This window comes from Myotis lucifugus, unplaced genomic scaffold (genome assembly GCF_000147115.1).
Source record: "Myotis lucifugus unplaced genomic scaffold, Myoluc2.0 scaffold_66, whole genome shotgun sequence".
Classification (NCBI taxonomy): Eukaryota; Metazoa; Chordata; class Mammalia; order Chiroptera; family Vespertilionidae; genus Myotis; species Myotis lucifugus.
In genome coordinates this window covers 1,803,016-1,819,618 of record NW_005871114.1, presented here as the reverse complement: position 1 = coordinate 1,819,618, position 16,603 = coordinate 1,803,016, and the positions used below count along the sequence as shown (strand labels likewise).

The window sequence follows — 16,603 nt, the reverse complement described above, 5'->3', positions numbered from 1 at the left end:
AACCATAAAATATTTTTAATAAAAATGTTTCGTGTCACAGCAAAATTACGTATTTATAAGACTGTCAGAAGGAATAGGCTATCTCCAACATTGTACAGTTGGCTTATGTAGACTCCAAAGGAAATATTTGTCACTGGAGAATGAAATCCACTGAAAGGTTCACAAGAAAAATGTTCCACCTTCAGAGTTAGTTTCTGGCAGACACTTCTAGAGCTGGTTGTTGCCTGATCCCAGGAATGCGAATAAAACAATGGCACCTTGTTACTTTCATAGCATGTACTCTTGGAAAGAGCTTACCCCTCCCTTGGGGTAAAATGTAGCTTCCTATGTCTGCAAGAACTCAGGCTGTACTCGGGCCACTTTCCGGAATTCTTTAGTATGGGTCTTCGGGCACTGCATCTCACACCAGCTGATGGGAACCATCTGGACACCTAAAAGGGAAAACAGCTGGGTATGGACTGAAGTGTCACTGAGGTACCTGGTGAACCTCCCCTCGTACGGAAAAAAACCTTGTTTGTTCCACTGACTTATGGAGGGATAAGCAGGAGTTATGATATTCTCTTTTTCTTAATTTACATAAGAGAATCATTCTAATCTTAGCAGCATCTACATTCACATTGCTTCCTACATAATTATAAAATAAGACAAACAAAAGGAAACAATGGACTAATCTCAAAACATAGCTTCCAGGGAAAGGTAAGCATGTGGAAGCATGGACCAACTCACCTGACTCACTGTGGGCCACCACCACTCCTAGTTCATTCTCGGCAGTGGTCAGGAGGTAGTTGGACTGTGCATCACCTAGGGAGATCTAGTCACATAACATGGGTGAAGGAAAATGACGGCTTATAAGTCTTCCCTCCCATAGCCAATTGAGTTGTATCTCTACTTCCATTTCTTCTTTTGACAAAGGCTCACAAATCTGCTGGAAATAAAGGATACCACTTTGGCCAAGACAATGTCACCTGGGCGAAAACTCTTATAAATTTCAACCTGTAAAGAAAGAACAGGAGTGTTACATGATAGCTCTAGATTAGGTCTACAAGAAACTATTAACCCTCTGGGAGACTCAGTCTATTTGCTAATCCCAGAGGGTAGACGTCATTATTACTCAAGACAACCAACAACTTCTATTCCTTCTACAGCATCATCATATAAATGAAAGATTTTGAATCTAATAACCCGATCAGGAATCTGACTTGGGCAATAGGTAACTGAGTAGGTCAGAGTAAGTCTGAGGAAATAGCAATGAATGAATACCTGGGTTCAAAGGCAAAAAGTAAACCAGCCCTGCTCGGGTCAACAGGATAAAGAAAACTCATATGGAGAGGAAACGAACAGTGAGGTGAATTCTACACTTTCTAGTAGGGAACACCTTCAAATTCTTTGGACTCCACATTCCCACAGATCTTTAAAATTCGCTGGAATAATTTAAAAGGATTGAGTCCTAAAGCCAAAAAAAATAGAACCAACCAACAACCTTGTCTTTTTCAGTAGCTCGGACATCTTCCTTGCTATAAAAAAAGAAAATTAACAGAAAGATTATTATCTGTGAGAAAGAATTATCTTGAAGATCAGTGGTTCTCAACCTTCCTAATGCCGCGACCTTTTAATACAGTTCCTCATGTTGTGGTGACCCCCAATTTCATTGTTACAAATTGAACATAATTAAAGCATAGTGATTAATCACAAAAACAATATGTAATTATATATGTGTTTTCCGATGGTCTTAGGCGACCCCTGTGAAAGGGTCGTTCGACCCCCAAAGGGGTCGCGACCCACAGGTTCAGAACCGCGTAGATGGCTAGCAGACAAAGAGCTATAACAGAGATCAAGATGTAATTAGGACCCAGCTGCCACCCAGAGGATCAAGGTGGAAAAGCATCCTCAGGCCTCACAGAGAGGAGAAAACCACATTTCACATTCTTGGATCACACAGAGCAGCAGGATCAATACCTCTGACTAGAGAAAAGCAGATCAGATTTGGCGAGAAAGGATAAGGAACTTTGCTTATCTGGCTCACAAGAATTGTTTGTCCCTTCTCAAAGAATCCTCCCTCTCCGCCCCCCCAGAAAAAAAGAAAAAAGAATCCACAGGGGGAAAAAATTTACCATTTTATCCATTAACCTTTGTAATGTCCTACAATCCTTGGGTTTAATCTGTATTAAATTCAAGAAAGGAAGGTACTTCCTAAAGCAGTGGTTCTCAACCTTGCTAATGCCGTGACCCTTTAATACAGTTCCTCATGTTGTGGTGACCCCCAACCATAAAATTATTTTTGTTGCTACTTCATAACTGTAATTTTGCTACTGTTATGAATCGTAATGTAAATATCTGATATGCAGGATGTATTTTCATTGTTACAAATTGAACATAATTAAAGCATAGTGATTAATCACAAAAACAATATGTAATTATATATGTGTTTTCCGATGGTTTTAGGTGACCCCTGTGAAAGGGTCATTCGACCCCCAAAGGGGTAGCGACCCACAGGTTGAGAACCGCTGTCCTAAAGTGTTTTCTACTTTGATCTGAATTATCCCACACTGCTAATCTCTAGCTTAGCTCAGTTCTTTTTGCTTTGTTCTTAAGCCTTTTCTCATTACTTTTTCCTTTTGTGCCAACTCATATATTACGGTATTTTCTTAGGACAATACCTGAGGCAAATCAAAGTACAGAGAGGAGAGAAATAAGCAGGAGGAGGAACTGTAATTGTTCGTAAAAATTCCAATCTTATTCCAGGTGCTGAGGCAAATGTGAAGACAAAAATACTTCTTACCGGATAGTTCCTCGAAAAGAGTTCTTAAGTGGTGTGGACCCCACATACAGGATGTGTACTTTGGCAAAGCGTGAATTTATGCTAGAGACCTATGGAACAGAGATAAGATCAGCATTAGAGTATTAGCAGTTGTCAGCTCAAGGAGGCAGCAATAAACTAGGAATTATCAGGATTTCAGTCTAAGCAATCTTACTAAGTAGAGAATTTAAGACAAGTTAAGTCCTACTTATCCTTGCATAAAGTGGAATAAGAGCCACTCAGGCCAATGGAATTACTGTAGGAATCAAATGAAATAGCACAGTATTATTTTGAAAAACACACATTTCTAATATAAATAGACACAGGGCATTATAGCAAATCGAGATCTTTAGCAGGTCTTACTAAGAGGCCTAGAGTGGATGGAATTTAAGTCCACATTTCAGCTGCTGCATAATATTTGGATCACTGCCTCTCCAGTTATTTTCAGAATTACACATAGATTTTTCGGCTGGAGCAAGTTATAAAGAGAGAAACTAAGAGCTCCAAGTTAATGTAACCTGGCAGAGGGTGGGATGATGTACTAGAGTTACTGATCAGTATAGCATTAATTTGTACTTCCTGTGGAACATCTTAAAGACTTTATATTTAACAGGAATGCAACAGTATAAAGTTTTTCACTTTTCTGCAGAAAAAGGTCTCATCTCAGATATTCAAAGATACACCTTCTTATCACCTTTTGGAGCCCGTTTCCCATACAAGTAAAACTATATACTCAGGGAATCTGTTCTATGAAAGAACTATGCAAACCTGAACTTGGCTGCCTTGATCATTATCCTAGAAATCTTTAGACCAGCACAGTCCAGTAAAATTTTCTGTGATAAAAATGTTTTGTGCCCTAACCGGTTTGGCTCAGTGGACATGTAGCTATTAAGAATTTGAAATTCGGGTAGTGAAGCTGATAAATTTTTTCAAATATATATATATTTTATTGATTTCAGAGAGGAAGGGAGAGAGAGATAGAAACATCAATGATTAGAGAAAATAACTGATCAGCTGCCACCTGCATGCCCCCTACTGGGGACTGAGCCCACAACCCAGGCATGTGCCCTTGACTGGAATCAAACCCAGGACCTTTTCAGCCAGCAGGCTGATGCTCTATCTAATGAGCCAAATTTATTTTTCTAGGGCGCTGATAAATAAATTTTATTTTACTTACTTTTAAATGGCCATATGTCGCTAGTGGCTACCATATTGAACAGTGCAGTTCTACAATGATCATGATGTCAGCACTGCATGTGGGTATCCTAAGTAGCGACGTTAGAACTAACTTACCTTACAGGTTACAATAGCTCCCACATCTGGCAGTAATTGGGACTCTGTTTCTCTCATCACAGACACAACAGGAAGCTGAAAGGAAAACAATAAAACATGAGTATCCTGGCTAAGCCTTGGGTAGAGGTATTTGTGGCTGAGTGTAATATAGGAATGTCTTGGTCTGCAGATGGACTACAGATTCGTTTGTAGCAAAGAGCAGAAAGCCTTAGAAATTTTAGAAAATAGGAGGGCCACAGAAAGGATGCTGTTAGAAGACATAATCTAACCATTTCAGATCAGTTCTAACAAGTTTTGAGTGTGACTTTCTTGGAATTACTTGGTATAAAATTTCTTGCCTATAATCATGGATAATTTGACTTTTTCTTCCAAAGCTATACTGCTTATTCTTTCTATTTCTCATTATACAGGCTAGAATTTCCAAATAAATGTTATATAATAGTGGTCATACTTGTTTGCTTCTGGTTTAGGGGAATGCTTGTAGAGTTTTCTCTTTGAGCATGGTATTAGCTGTTGGTATATGGTAGATAATATTTTTGAACCTCATATGTTCTTAATTTCTCCCTTGTTCATTATGGTTTGGGTCTCCTGGCCTTCAGTTCACCAGCTCACTAAATTTCTTCCCCTCTGAGGAGCTCTGTTCAACCTGTTCTTTTTGCCAGGACTGAGCTCTTCCTATTTATCCTTTAGATTGGTTAAATGTCACTTCCGCTAACTAGGCTGGGTTTACCTATGACACGTTCTCATGGCACCCGGTAGTATTCTTTTAAAGCAGTCATCACATTTGTAACCATAAATTAATTTGAGCATTTATTTATTTACAATTTGGGTTTGTGCCCTTTGATAGCAGAGACCATGTGTATTTGGCTCATTACCATATCCCTAGAGGTCAGCATGAGCCTGACATATGAACATGCTCAACAGATGTCCATACCTAGGAAATGAACACACTTACCAATGTTAAGGACATTCCCAAAACTGAATGAAAAGCCTCTCCCTTTACAGATGAGGAAGAACGTAAAGCCAGAGAGTGTGTTTCTTCGATAAAGCAGAATCAAGGTCTAGTTAGCCAGCGCCTACGTGTTTTAATCCTGAATCCTCTTTCTAGTCCCTACCTGTCTTTAAGCTGCACCTTCAAAGACTGTGTATCCGATCCTGAGTTAACACTGTGTTCGGCTCTGGAACTTGTGCATTCAACAAATGTTTACTGAGCATTTACCTTGTGCTGTGCACTGAAGGTATGGTGGTGAGGCCTGCTTTCATGAATCTTAGAGTCAAGTCGGGAAAGAGTCTGGTGGGGAACATGTAACTGTTTAATTCTATGCTGAGATAAGTGCTTGGAAGGAAAGGAGTACAATTCTTTGTGTTAAACAAACAAAAGCCAAACTCCCTTCCTCAAGGAGAGGGTCCAGGAGGGCTTCCCTGAGAGAGTGAGACTTAGGCCAGCGGTTCTCAACCTGTGGGTCGCGACCCCTTTGGGGAAACACATACATCGGAAAACACATACATAATTACATATTGTTTTTGTGATTAATCACTATTCTTTAATTATGTTCAATTTGTAACAATGAAAGTACATCCTGCATATCAGATATATACATTACGATTCATAACAGTAGCAAAATTACAGTTATGAAGTAGCAACGAAAATAATTTTATGGTTGGGGGTCACCACAACATGAGGAACTGTATTAAAGGGTCGAGGCATTAGGAAGGTTGAGAACCACTGACTTAGGCGATCTGAAGGGCAGGCAGGGATTACACAGGCTAAGGAGGGAAGGGCGCCAGGCAGGTGGTGTGGCACAAGGGCCCGGGGCAGGAGAGCTCAGGGCACTAGCGACGCTGAAGGAAGCCGGTATGACCAGACTGCAGAGTGCGGTGGGGATGTGGACGAACCAGAGAAGTAGGCAACATGCGGGCAGCAGTCAGCTCACAGAGGGCTGAGCTGGCCTCTGCTCTCCCCCCAGCAGCCTTCCCCGAGTGTCAGTAACACAGCCAAGGGTGCCCCAAACGACGGGCACCCTGGTGCCATCTAAGTGCCCAGCAGCAGGGACCACAGATGGAAGAAGCTTAAGAGACCAACTCTTCCTGGTGAGGCGCTTGAGATGCGTCCACAGTGCCCTTGCCCCAGGACCGCGAAATGAAAGGAAGCCTAAGAGAAAGGCAGAGACCGAGGAGATGGAGGGCCGCCCCCTTTACCGCGCCGTTCTCGCAGCTCTTCGTCATGCAGCCAGCAAGAGACGAAAAGATGTAGCCATGCCGGGTGTAGGTGCCGCTGCCCGGGCTGCCCTCCTCCAAGTTACACAGACGTTCGCCTGCGGGAAAAAACGCGGCATCAGCCAAGGGTGCCCAGAAGCTGTGGGCCATTCGGCCTTCCTGCCTCTGTCCCTATCCAGGACTCGGAATGGGCATCGCTCACTCACCCGGGATGCAGTACCTCACGGGTGGCGCCATGACAGCCACTATGCAAAACCCGGAGGAAAACGGAAACGGCCTCTTATTGGCCAAAACACGGGTGCAGTGCCTCAATAAGAAACGCGCCAATTGGTGCGTTTGTCACGTGACCCCGCGGCGCCTTTCTGAAGGGGTAAACTACATGTCCCAGGTTGCCCCGGGCGAATCCCGGGGCGGAGCTCCAGAGCGCCTGGATTTGCGCTTGCGCCGTGGTTGAGCATGGGCTGGCGGCGGGTCCGGGTCTGCAGGGTGGCTCTGCAGGCAGCGGGGTATGGTTGGTTGGGTTGAGCCGCGTGGGCCTGGGGCGCGGAGCTGGAAGGGGTGGCAGTGAGCGGAGGCTGCGGGCTCCATTTGGTTGACTGGAGAGTCGGCAGGAGGCAGGTAAGTCGGCAGGCCTTTGTCCTCAGTCCTGTCCCTTTTTCTAGGGTCGGGCCCTGTCCTGGGGCCTTGTCGTGTAGCCGGCTCCTGCTGTCTCCTAGCGGGGCCCTGTCTGTCCGCGCTCTCCTCTAGCCAGGCAGAGTGCACCTTCCGGGCAGCCGTAACCCGTGAAGCTGGAAGAAAGCCAGCTAACCCATCTCGCCCATTTCACAGATTTGCAAACTCAGATCCAGAGATAGGATTTGAATTGTCCAGTGTCTCAAAGATAGTTTAAGGTAGAGCCTAAACCGGAACCCACGTTTTTTGACTTCCAGTCCCATCGCACTTTGACCATGCCACCCTCACCGAGAAATAAACCTTTTCCCTGTTTTTATAACTGCAGCTTCCGATCTCAGTGGAATCCTCACAAGAGTCCGATCCCATCCTTAACTTTTTCTCTTCCCAACATGTTAGTCCGGAAGGGAAGTCTGCTCGTGAATAAAATGCTGCCGGTAGTGATGATTGACACCTGCTGCTCGAAATTGCAAACATCCTGAGAGCAACATCTTTGTCGGGATGAGGTTTACCAAGACTTTCATCACAGTTTCCTGTGCCTTCTGGCAGCTTTGAAAGCCATCTCTCCCAGTATACGCTCCCATCCCCAAATCCAGTTTCCCCTTGGGAAGCAGATGGTGATTTTGAGCCTTGGGAAGCGGAGAGTGCCATGGCCTGCAATCCCCTCTAATCTGGTGGCAGATGTCATTATGGTCTGTGGCTACTACTACCGTGGGCTCAGTGTTCAGGGCTTGTGCTTGGGGTGATGGTGTTGTGCTTTGCTCTGTTTCCTCCCTAGTTCACTCTGACCCCCCTCCTCAGTGCTCCTCCCCCACAATGTTTGAGTTCTGCTTTACTTCCGTTTCCTGAGATGAATGTGTGCTCAGTTGTGGCCCCCTGGACTACGCATCTCTTCCCTGGCCTCCCCATGGCCCCCAAAACCCACTAGCTTTTAAAGTGAGTGGAGGCTCAGCTTTAGACTTTGTTCACTCTTGCTCTCCATATCTACAAGCTTTCTGTTTACATGTTTGGGTTGATTTCTGGTTGAAATTGTTTCCTAAAATGCCTTCTAACACTTAAGTGCTATGATTCTAACAACGAGAAGTGATAGCAGCGGAAAATTATTTAGTGTTATCCATTGTTGGACAGATAGACATCTGACTAGCCTCTCCACTGCTACATCTCAGGTCATTTATTTAACAAGTATTTATTGAGCACGTCCATGAGTCAGGTCTTGTGCTAAGAACTTTATGAACATTAGCATTTACTCATCCTCATTGCATGGGAACACAAGAAAATTGAGTTCAGGCAGGATCCAGTGATTTGCCCAAGTCACAGAACCACTGACGGGCAGAATTGAACCTTGAGTAGTCAAATTACGGGGCAGATGAAAGTTGGCAAGTCTAGTCTTTGAAGCAGGCATTTCCTGTAGAGCTCGAATTCTGGAGATGGTTGAGAACAATCCAAAAAGTGGAAACCTGAAAAAGGAAGTTTGTTTGTAGACAGGAGAGATGGCATATTATCATGCTAATAAAGATGAGAAATGCAATGCATCTTAGTTGCCAGCTATTGCTATTGTATTTTAGGAAACAGGAAGTTCTCCATTAGCCATAGTAAGGGAATAAACAGTGGTATGGACATCTAAGCCACTTGCATTTGTTGTGGGGTAAAGTGTTTTGTCCCACTCTTAAATTTGATTGTGGTGCCTATCTATGCTATTTTGAAAGTTGATGCTTGAAGACAAATCATGTTTCCAAACAATGGGAGTCCAACTCAAAGGAGGTAGGAAGTTTGAGCTTTTCCTTTTTCTCTCTTCTACACTCTTAATTCTCTAGCTCCTAGGAGGTGATATGGGAATGGCCACTTTATCCTGGTGCAGAGAGTAGGTGTCTACTGAATTGTCTTTCTTCTCTTTCCCTGCTGGCATTGTCTGCTAGATTTCTTTTTCCCTTTGGTCAATATAGGGTTGTGGAAGGAGGTAATTAAGAGTTTTCTTTGAAAGGCTTTTTATGTTGGTGAGCCAGGATGCAAGGAGAGTACCTTGCTCTAGTTACCGAACGGAAACCATCCCTACAGTGGAGCAGCCTCCTCCAGTTTCTGCTGGGTCTTGAGCTGACTGTTAAATAAGTCAGTGGAGTTGCTGAGGACAAAGTAGCTCTAGGGGAAAATCAGATAATTTCTTTTCTGGAAGGGACTTTAATTTGCGGAGTTGATGAGACTATCATCGAAGGAATCTGTGTCTTCTGTTCTGGGCATTGCCTGGGCCGCTGACCTTCCATGGCTGTTGGATGAGGTAGAAACCACACAGAGGAGATGGAGGCCCTTGCAGAGGAGCCATGCAAAGAGCCAGAGAGCTAGGGAAGCTGGTTGGGAAGCTTGGGGCCAAGGGCAGCAGCTGCCGAGAAGGCTCTTGAATGTTCAACTAGAACAGGCAGAGGAGACTCAGCGGAGAGGTCAGGCCTTGTTGTCGTCCTGAGCCACCAGCATGGAGGCTCCCCTCCCACTGCCATGTCTTCCTGCCTGTGGTGGTATTCTCCTCTGAATACCCGAGGCTGTCTTGGCTGCTGTACCCTTGGGGTGGCGCTGGGACTGGAATTGAAGACAAAGCATCTTATGTCATGGAAGGGTAGCTGAGCTGTCCTGACAGGAGACAGGGGCTCTCCTGCTACCAGGTTGGCCTGTAACATCAGCCCAGAGGGAGTAGGAAGGATGAGTATCTTTTGTCAGGACTCAGCAACCACATAATTCTTGTGGACTGGAAACCCTGGGCAGGGGAGTCTGGGTGCAGGCTCCACATGCTAGCATTCACGCCACCACTGGTTGTTCCTTGGAGGTAGGTCAATGGGCCAGGGCAGACAAAGGCTTGGGGAACCCTCTGCCAGTGGCCATGCTCACAGACACACTGGGCAGCTTTCTGCATGTTGGCTGTGCTCCGCCAGTGACCTGTCTACAGACAATTCCAAAGACCCTGCTGTGTCTTGGAGCCGCCTGTCTGCCCTTCACCCCTTTACTGTGGCCTTTTGCTCTCGGTGTGCATCATCTTGGGTTTGCTGTGTAACCACATGGTGCAATGTGGTTTCTGCCGGATTAGAACCTCCAGCCCTACCCCCTGTAGTCTGGTTGGGACATGGCACTGCACATTCCGTAGAGAATGGAAGTGACTTTCTTACTGCCCACAGCTGGTAACTGGCCCAGCTGGGCCTCAGTTTTAGGTCTGTGCTTCCAAACTGGTGCTCAGGGCCTCCCCACTGGTGGGCTAAGGAGGGAGGCTGGTCCCTCACAATGGTGTGCTCTCCTAGGAGCCATGCAGCCCCTCACAATGGTGTGCTCTCCTAGGAGCCATGCAGCCCCTCACAATGGTGTGCTCTCCTAGGAGCCATGCAGCCCCTCACAATGGTGTGCTCTCCTAGGAGCCATGCAGCCCCTCACAATGGTGTGCTCTCCTAGGAGCCATGCAGGGCCAGCGGAGCCTGCTGCTGGGCCCTGCCCGCCTCTGCCTGCGCCTGCTTCTGCTCCTGGGCTCCAGGCGCCGCTGCCCCCCTCTGCTCCGGGGCCTGGTACAGCGCTGGCGCTATGGCAAGGTCTGCCTGCGCTCTCTGCTCTACAACTCCTTCGGGGGCAGTGACACCGCTGTCGATGCTGCCTTTGAGCCCATCTACTGGCTGGTGGACAACGTGATCCGCTGGTGTGGGGTGGTGAGTGATGCCCAGGGAGCAGGAAGAGGGATGTTTTGGGGTAGCAGAGGGACATGTGTTTGATGCACCAACGCCAGCCCCTACCCTGGGGATATTCCTGAGTTATTCTGGGTGGCGACAAGCTCTCTCACTGCATCTCCCTGACCTCACTGGTGTTGGCAGGTGTTCGTGGTGCTGGTGATTGTGCTGACCAGCTCCATTGTGGCCATCGCCTACCTGTGTGTCCTACCCCTCATCCTCCGAACCTACTCAGTGCCACGACTCTGCTGGCATTTCTTCTATAGTCACTGGAACCTGATCCTCATCGTCTTCCATTACTACCAGGCCATCACCACTCCACCTGGATATCCACCCCAGGTGGGTCTCCACAGGGGGTCGGGGAGGCAGAGGGCTGCTGGCCATGGGCGCCCGTCCCAGGAGTGGGGAGAGAGCGTGCCTTGCATCTTTGCAGGTATGAAACTGGTGCTGCCATATTGTCATGATGCTTTTCTCTCTTCGCACAGGGCAGGAATGATATCGCAACAGTCTCCATCTGTAAGAAGTGCATCTACCCCAAGCCAGCCCGAACACACCACTGCAGCGTCTGCAATAGGTGGGTCTTGGCTTTGCTTTCTGTGAGCCCTAGCTCTGGCCCTTTGGCTGTAGCCCTAGGGAAAAACGGAGACCTGGGATTTGAGAAGATGTTTATGAAGCACTCACCACGTGCCAAACAATGTGCCCTCTCTGTCATGACCCCTGGCCCTCAGGATGGTCCTGTGAGTTAGTCATCATCACCACTTGTAGAAACTGAGGTTCCGAGAGATGAGTTGCCCTGATACTCATGTAATATCAGGTAGCCAGTGTAGCAGCGTTTGAAGCAAGGCCTGGCTGTCTTCCAAGTCTGTGCCCTTCCACCTCAGCAGGATGTTGGTCCTTGTAGAAAAGGATTGGCACTGACATCTCAAGAACCTTGGCCACCGTAACAGAGCCTGTGTCCCTCCCTCACAGGTGTGTGCTGAAGATGGATCACCACTGTCGTATCCTTTTATTATCTCTTCCGCCTGAGGCCTCCCCTTTAGCTTCAGAGCACTGCACAGGGCTAAGGGCCACAGACTTGAGGCTTCTAGCATCACCCTGCGGAGAACATTGGGCTCATGAGAAGTTAGTGGAAGAGGAGTTGTGGCAGCTGACCATCTCTTGGGGGAAGCAGGAAGCTTACAGGTGCTCTGGGACAGAACTCCTTGGAGCAAGTCATCTGTTCCTACAGCCCTTTCTTTTGTAGACTGTCATGCCGGCACCTATTGGATGGAAAGAGATGTTTGGGCTTCGGTCGTCGTCCACTGGGTATCCAGATAGAAGCATTGGTTCCCTTCTGCTGCCCCGTACAGATGTCTGGTTAACCCCAGCTAGGTTGACATATTGGCAAATTCATTTTAGTGAATGGTTTCAATTTTCATGATTTCCTGGTGGGATTGTGAGGGCTCTGAAAAGCTTTAACACTTTCACCTCAACCTCTGGCAAGTCCCATATGTATTTTCCTGCCTTTGGAAAATAGTTCTTGGTGACTGGAAACCCTGGGCTTGGATGATGTCATCATGAAACAAGGATGAACCAGAGAGGCCTGGACACACCCTGAAGTTGTTTGATCTTGTCCTTAATCTTTCACGCACCAGCCTGGCTAAACAACTGTGTGGGCCACTATAACCATCGGTACTTCTTCTCTTTCTGCTTTTTCATGACTCTGGGCTGTGTCTACTGCAGCTATGGAAGTTGGGACCTTTTCCGGGAGGCTTATGCTGCCATTGAGGTGAGCCCATAGTTAGGAGCAGGGCTACTACGTAACGAGCACTTTGGGGTGTGGAATCTGTCCCTTAAGGAGTGGGGCTGGTAGCACCTCCATGCTAGAGACCTGAGAGTATAACCAGCACTGTTTTCCATCCCCTTAGAAAATGAAACAGCTCGACAAGAACAAACTACAGGCGGTTGCCAACCAGGTGGGCGGTCCCCACCCCACTGCCTTTTGCTGCTCAGGCCAGGGGGCATAGAGTTGCTGAGGCAACCAGGGCCCACCTGGTGGAGTTGTAGAGACTGGTTGAGGGGCCGCTGGAGACTGGATCAGGGGTGTTCTGGGAGGCTGTCTGCCATGCAGACTAAGTGGCCTGGAAGTCCCTCGTATGTGACAGTTTTTGGTTCTCTATCCCATTATCACCTTTTTTGGGCTGAGCAAGGACTCTGCCTTGGTGATGGCCTGAGCAGCAAGGAGTCTGTGTCGGTCTGTGTACTGGGGCTCCAGGGGACAGAGATCAGGCTGGGCCAGTCTGATCATCCTTCGCTCCTGGTCTGTCTGCATCCGCATCTGGGTCGTCCTTTCTCCCAGGCTTTTTGGGACTCCTTATGCTGAGCAGATCTTGGGCTGATTGTATTTCTGCTGACCTTTCAGTCCTTAGTGTAGCTAAGTTCTCCCTGCTGCAGTCATTCCATTCTGGGTGTGGGTCTGGTCTCTTCTCTTGGCGATTGCAGCCACAGGGGAAGGTCTAGCTGGGAAGTGGAGTGGCTTCCCCTGGATCCCCATTTGTGTTGTCAGATCTGAAGGCCCAGGGTCGGCTCCTCCTGTGCTTTGCCATCCTGTCCAGACCCACTCTGCCCAGTGTTTGTCCACATGATGCTGCCGGGCTTGGTCCACCCATCTGGCTGCTACCCTGACTCCTCTGTGGCTTAACCCATTATTTTTTCATCCTGGGCTTGAATCACTTCCCTGCCTGAAGGTGCGGGGGGCTCTGGTGGAGACTAGCACAGCAAATGAGCCAGACTTTGCTGTTTTCTTTTTCTAGACTTATCACCAGACCCCACCACCCACCTTCTCCTTCCGAGAAAGAATGACTCACAAGAGTCTTGTCTACCTCTGGTTCCTGTGCAGGTATCTAACTCGCTCCTTTTTGGCAGCTTAATGGAGGGGCAGCTTCAGAAAAACCTTTTTAGGTGCCCACAGGGACCTATTCCTGTGTGAACTGCTGCTCTTAGTCTAATAAAGGTTAGAAAAGTCAGCATTTAATTTTCTCTAGCATTTTGGTGCAGGGAATACTAAGGATACTGGCATTGAGTGTTTGTTAAATGCCAAGGTAAGTTAAACGCCTACCTAATCAGTAAGTGACTACATTTTATAGATAAGGAAAACTGAAAATTAGCGGGGTGATTTGTTCCACAATACACAGCTAGGAATGAATGTAGAGCTGGAGCCTGAATTTTGTGCCATCCCATTCCAACCCCTGGTGCTTTTACTACTCTCTACAGGCTCTCAAGCATGGCTATTTTAAGAAATACACAACATTTTTTATTAGTAATACAGAGTTATTCCCCCCTCCTTTCCATATAATTTATTCTTTGCCCATGTTGAAGCATTTTCATTGATGCTTTTTATAGATGTAGTGAAGAAAAAGTTTATCTGGGGTGCGTAGGCTGGGAAAGAGGTCCCTATCCAATCATTATTGCTCAGCTTAATTTCAGACATAGCTGTTAACTCTCTCTAAGCTACTAACCAATCTTTGCTTCTTTTCTTAGTTCTGTGGCACTTGCCCTGGGTGCCCTAACTGTATGGCATGCTGTTCTCATCAGTCGAGGTGAGACTAGTATTGAAAGGCACATCAACAAGAAGGAGAAACGTCGGCTGCAGGCAAAGGGCAGAGTGAGTAGGGCTGAGGGCTGGGGGAGGATGCTGAACCTGCCATCCTATAAATAGGCCCTGGTTAGGGCCAACTACGGCAGGCATCCTGAAAGGCCAGAACTTGCCTAGCTGAGCTTAGGCCTGGCCAGTTTAGGCTTGAAAATTAGAAGGGGATTAAATAAAGGGGTTTGTAGAAACTTACATTTTTCTTGGTCCTAGATTTTTAGGAATCATTATAACTACGGCTGCTTGAACAACTGGAAGTTATTCCTGGGTGTGGACACAGGAAGGTAAAGTAGACCAGTGCTGTCCAATAGGAATCTGTGATGAGAAAGATGTTCTGTACCTATGCCAGTGATGGCGAACCTTTTGAGCTCGGCGTGTCAGCATTTTGAAAAACCCTAACTTAACTCTGGTGCCATGTCACATATAGAAATTATTTGATATTTACAACCATAGTAAAACAAAGATTTATATTTTTGATATTTATTTTATATATTTAAATGCCATTTAACAAAGAAAAATCAACCAAAAAAGAGTTCACGAGTCACCTGACATGCGTGTCATAGGTTCGCCATCACTGACCTATGCTGTCTAAGACATTAGCCACATGTGGCTACTGAAATCTTGCCGGGTGGCTAATGCATCGATGAACTTTTTTATTTAAGTTTTATTTTCACTAATTTAAAAAGGCACATGTGTGCCCTGGATGGGTAGCTCAGTTGGTTAGAGTGGGATCCCAATACCCCAAGGTTACAGGTTCAATCCCCAGTCAGCACATACAAGAATCAACCAATGAATGCATAAGTAAGTAAAACAACAAATTGATACGTTCTTTTTCTCTCTCTAAAATAAAAATAAATTAGAAAACAATAACAAAACACACGTGGCTAATGGCCACAATATTGGAAGCACAGATCTAGATTCTAGTAGAGATCATTGCTTATTTGCGCCAACAGAGTTTAAGGCCAACACTGGTTTAAGTAGCAGATGAAGCTTGCAGATAACACAGTATCCCAAGAAAGCTCTTTTCAAGAAGGGACTTCTAGGTAGGGAAGGTGGCCACCAATCACCTTTCATTTGTATGGCAGTGTCTGGAGTTCAAGCCAATACTTTCTGGAATTGAAATAATCGATTTGTGACAGAGGTTGTCCTAAGACAATAAATGAAGCTAGCTCCTTCCACCCAAGACATAGAAAATCATTTTCCAAATTGCAGCGATCGAGGCAGTAATAAGGTGACCACAAGTACCTGCCTGCCTCCTTTCCCCAACCCCATTGCATCCCTGGCTGTTACTGTACTTGCAGTCGCCCCTTAGACGTTCAGCTCAAAACCTCTAAAGGCCTTCAAGGCACCAGAGGACACATTTATTGGACAAAATTGGGGCTTTTGTTCGTGATTAAAGCCAAGGTAGCTTCAGGATACATACAAGGTAGCTTAATGTATCCTTACTGAGGAAAGAGGATCAGGAAGCCCAGAAACTCTTGGGACTCAGAGACATTCTTTTCTCTTGCAGGCACTGGCTTACTCGGGTGCTGTTACCTTCCAGTCACCTGCCCCACGGGAATGGAATAATCTGGGATCCCCCTCCTTGGGTGACTGCTCAGTCGGCCTCTGTGATGGCAGTGTGAGCTGGATTCTGTCAGCCACAATTTGAGCATCACCCTGCTTCCTGCACTGTCTTGAGGGCCTCCAAGGGTAGCTTCTTGGAACTCTTGAGCAACAAGAGCCAGTGGACCTGCCTTAGGGTACCATGCACAGACAACCCAAGGACCCGACTCCTGGCCACTGCAGAAGCACGGCACGATGTGGAAAAGTCCTGGGACTGATGTTCCTTTCCTCAGGCAAACAGAAGTTCCAGCCGTGGACTGGAGATTAGGCAGCTAGCAACCTTGCCGGGTGCTGACCCCAACCTCCAGGTTATAGCACTGGAGTTGGCCACCACCACTTCCACTTGCTGTCTGAGAAAACGCCTGAATGGTCATGCTGAGATCCTGGCTTCTCAACAGGGCAAAGATACCAGGCCTACTGCTGAGGTCACTGCCACTTCTCACATGCTAAAGGGAGCAAAAATAAAGGTATTTGATTTTTAAAGATCTGTAGCTTCTCACTCTTTGCCGCTACTTTAGGGCAGGGAAGGGGAAAGTCAGGGTCAAGGCTTAGTGAGTAGTGTTCTGGTCATGCCACCTCTGCCCTATTTGGAGGCACTGGATGCCTTGAAGAATTCTTGGCTAATCTCTTTCATTACTGTTCTTTTCGCTTATACAGTGACACTGCTGATTATGTGCTACTGAGGCATAAGTGGAGGTCAGG

General features: G+C 46.7%; 2 protein-coding genes across 9 annotated transcripts; one reads left to right on the top strand and one right to left on the bottom strand.

Annotated features, from left to right (window-relative positions):
- EXOSC1 (exosome component 1) lies at positions 1-6,607 on the bottom strand. 5 transcript variants are annotated; one of them, XM_006089979.3, is made up of 8 exons: positions 6,514-6,607; positions 6,290-6,405; positions 4,091-4,165; positions 2,780-2,868; positions 1,481-1,514; positions 943-993; positions 727-811; positions 1-431 (listed from the first exon to the last, which is right to left on the bottom strand). In XM_006089979.3, the coding sequence occupies exons 1-8, from the start codon at positions 6,542-6,544 to the stop codon at positions 325-327; spliced, it is 588 nt and encodes a 195-aa protein (XP_006090041.1). In that variant the 5' UTR covers positions 6,545-6,607; the 3' UTR covers positions 1-324. The 5 variants fall into 5 exon arrangements, with proteins under 5 accessions (XP_006090041.1, XP_023610642.1, XP_006090040.1 ...); XM_023754874.1 differs by lacking the exon at positions 6,290-6,405 and having other exon boundaries at positions 1,474-1,514; positions 6,514-6,532; XM_006089978.3 differs by lacking the exon at positions 6,514-6,607 and having other exon boundaries at positions 6,290-6,503.
- Positions 6,608-6,714: 107 nt separating this feature from the next.
- On the top strand, positions 6,715-16,387 carry ZDHHC16 (zinc finger DHHC-type containing 16). Of its 4 annotated transcripts, XM_006089971.2 has the most exons (11): positions 6,715-6,925; positions 10,403-10,650; positions 10,813-11,007; positions 11,154-11,242; positions 11,638-11,666; positions 12,303-12,436; positions 12,576-12,623; positions 13,461-13,546; positions 14,188-14,311; positions 14,510-14,580; positions 15,807-16,387. In XM_006089971.2, the coding sequence occupies exons 2-11, from the start codon at positions 10,408-10,410 to the stop codon at positions 15,919-15,921; spliced, it is 1,134 nt and encodes a 377-aa protein (XP_006090033.1). In that variant the 5' UTR covers positions 6,715-6,925; positions 10,403-10,407; the 3' UTR covers positions 15,922-16,387. The 4 variants fall into 4 exon arrangements, with proteins under 4 accessions (XP_006090033.1, XP_006090034.1, XP_023610635.1 ...); XM_006089972.2 differs by lacking the exon at positions 12,576-12,623; XM_023754867.1 differs by lacking the exon at positions 6,715-6,925 and having other exon boundaries at positions 10,393-10,650; positions 15,807-16,129.
- Positions 16,388-16,603: the final 216 nt, after the last annotated feature.

Coding starts and splice junctions, on each gene's coding strand:
- EXOSC1 (XM_006089978.3), bottom strand. CDS start 6,457: ATGGCCCACAGCTTCTGGGCACCCTTGGCTGATGCCGCGTTTTTTCCC. Junction 812..942: donor ACATTGTCTTGGCCAAAGTG/GTATCCTTTATT, acceptor TTATGTGACTAG/ATCTCCCTAGGTGATGCACA. Junction 432..726: donor GGTGGCCCACAGTGAGTCAG/GTGAGTTGGTCC, acceptor TTTCCCTTTTAG/GTGTCCAGATGGTTCCCATC.
- ZDHHC16 (XM_006089971.2), top strand. CDS start 10,408: ATGCAGGGCCAGCGGAGCCTGCTGCTGGGCCCTGCCCGCCTCTGCCTG. Junction 12,624..13,460: donor TACAGGCGGTTGCCAACCAG/GTGGGCGGTCCC, acceptor TTCTTTTTCTAG/ACTTATCACCAGACCCCACC. Junction 14,581..15,806: donor CTGGGTGTGGACACAGGAAG/GTAAAGTAGACC, acceptor TTTCTCTTGCAG/GCACTGGCTTACTCGGGTGC.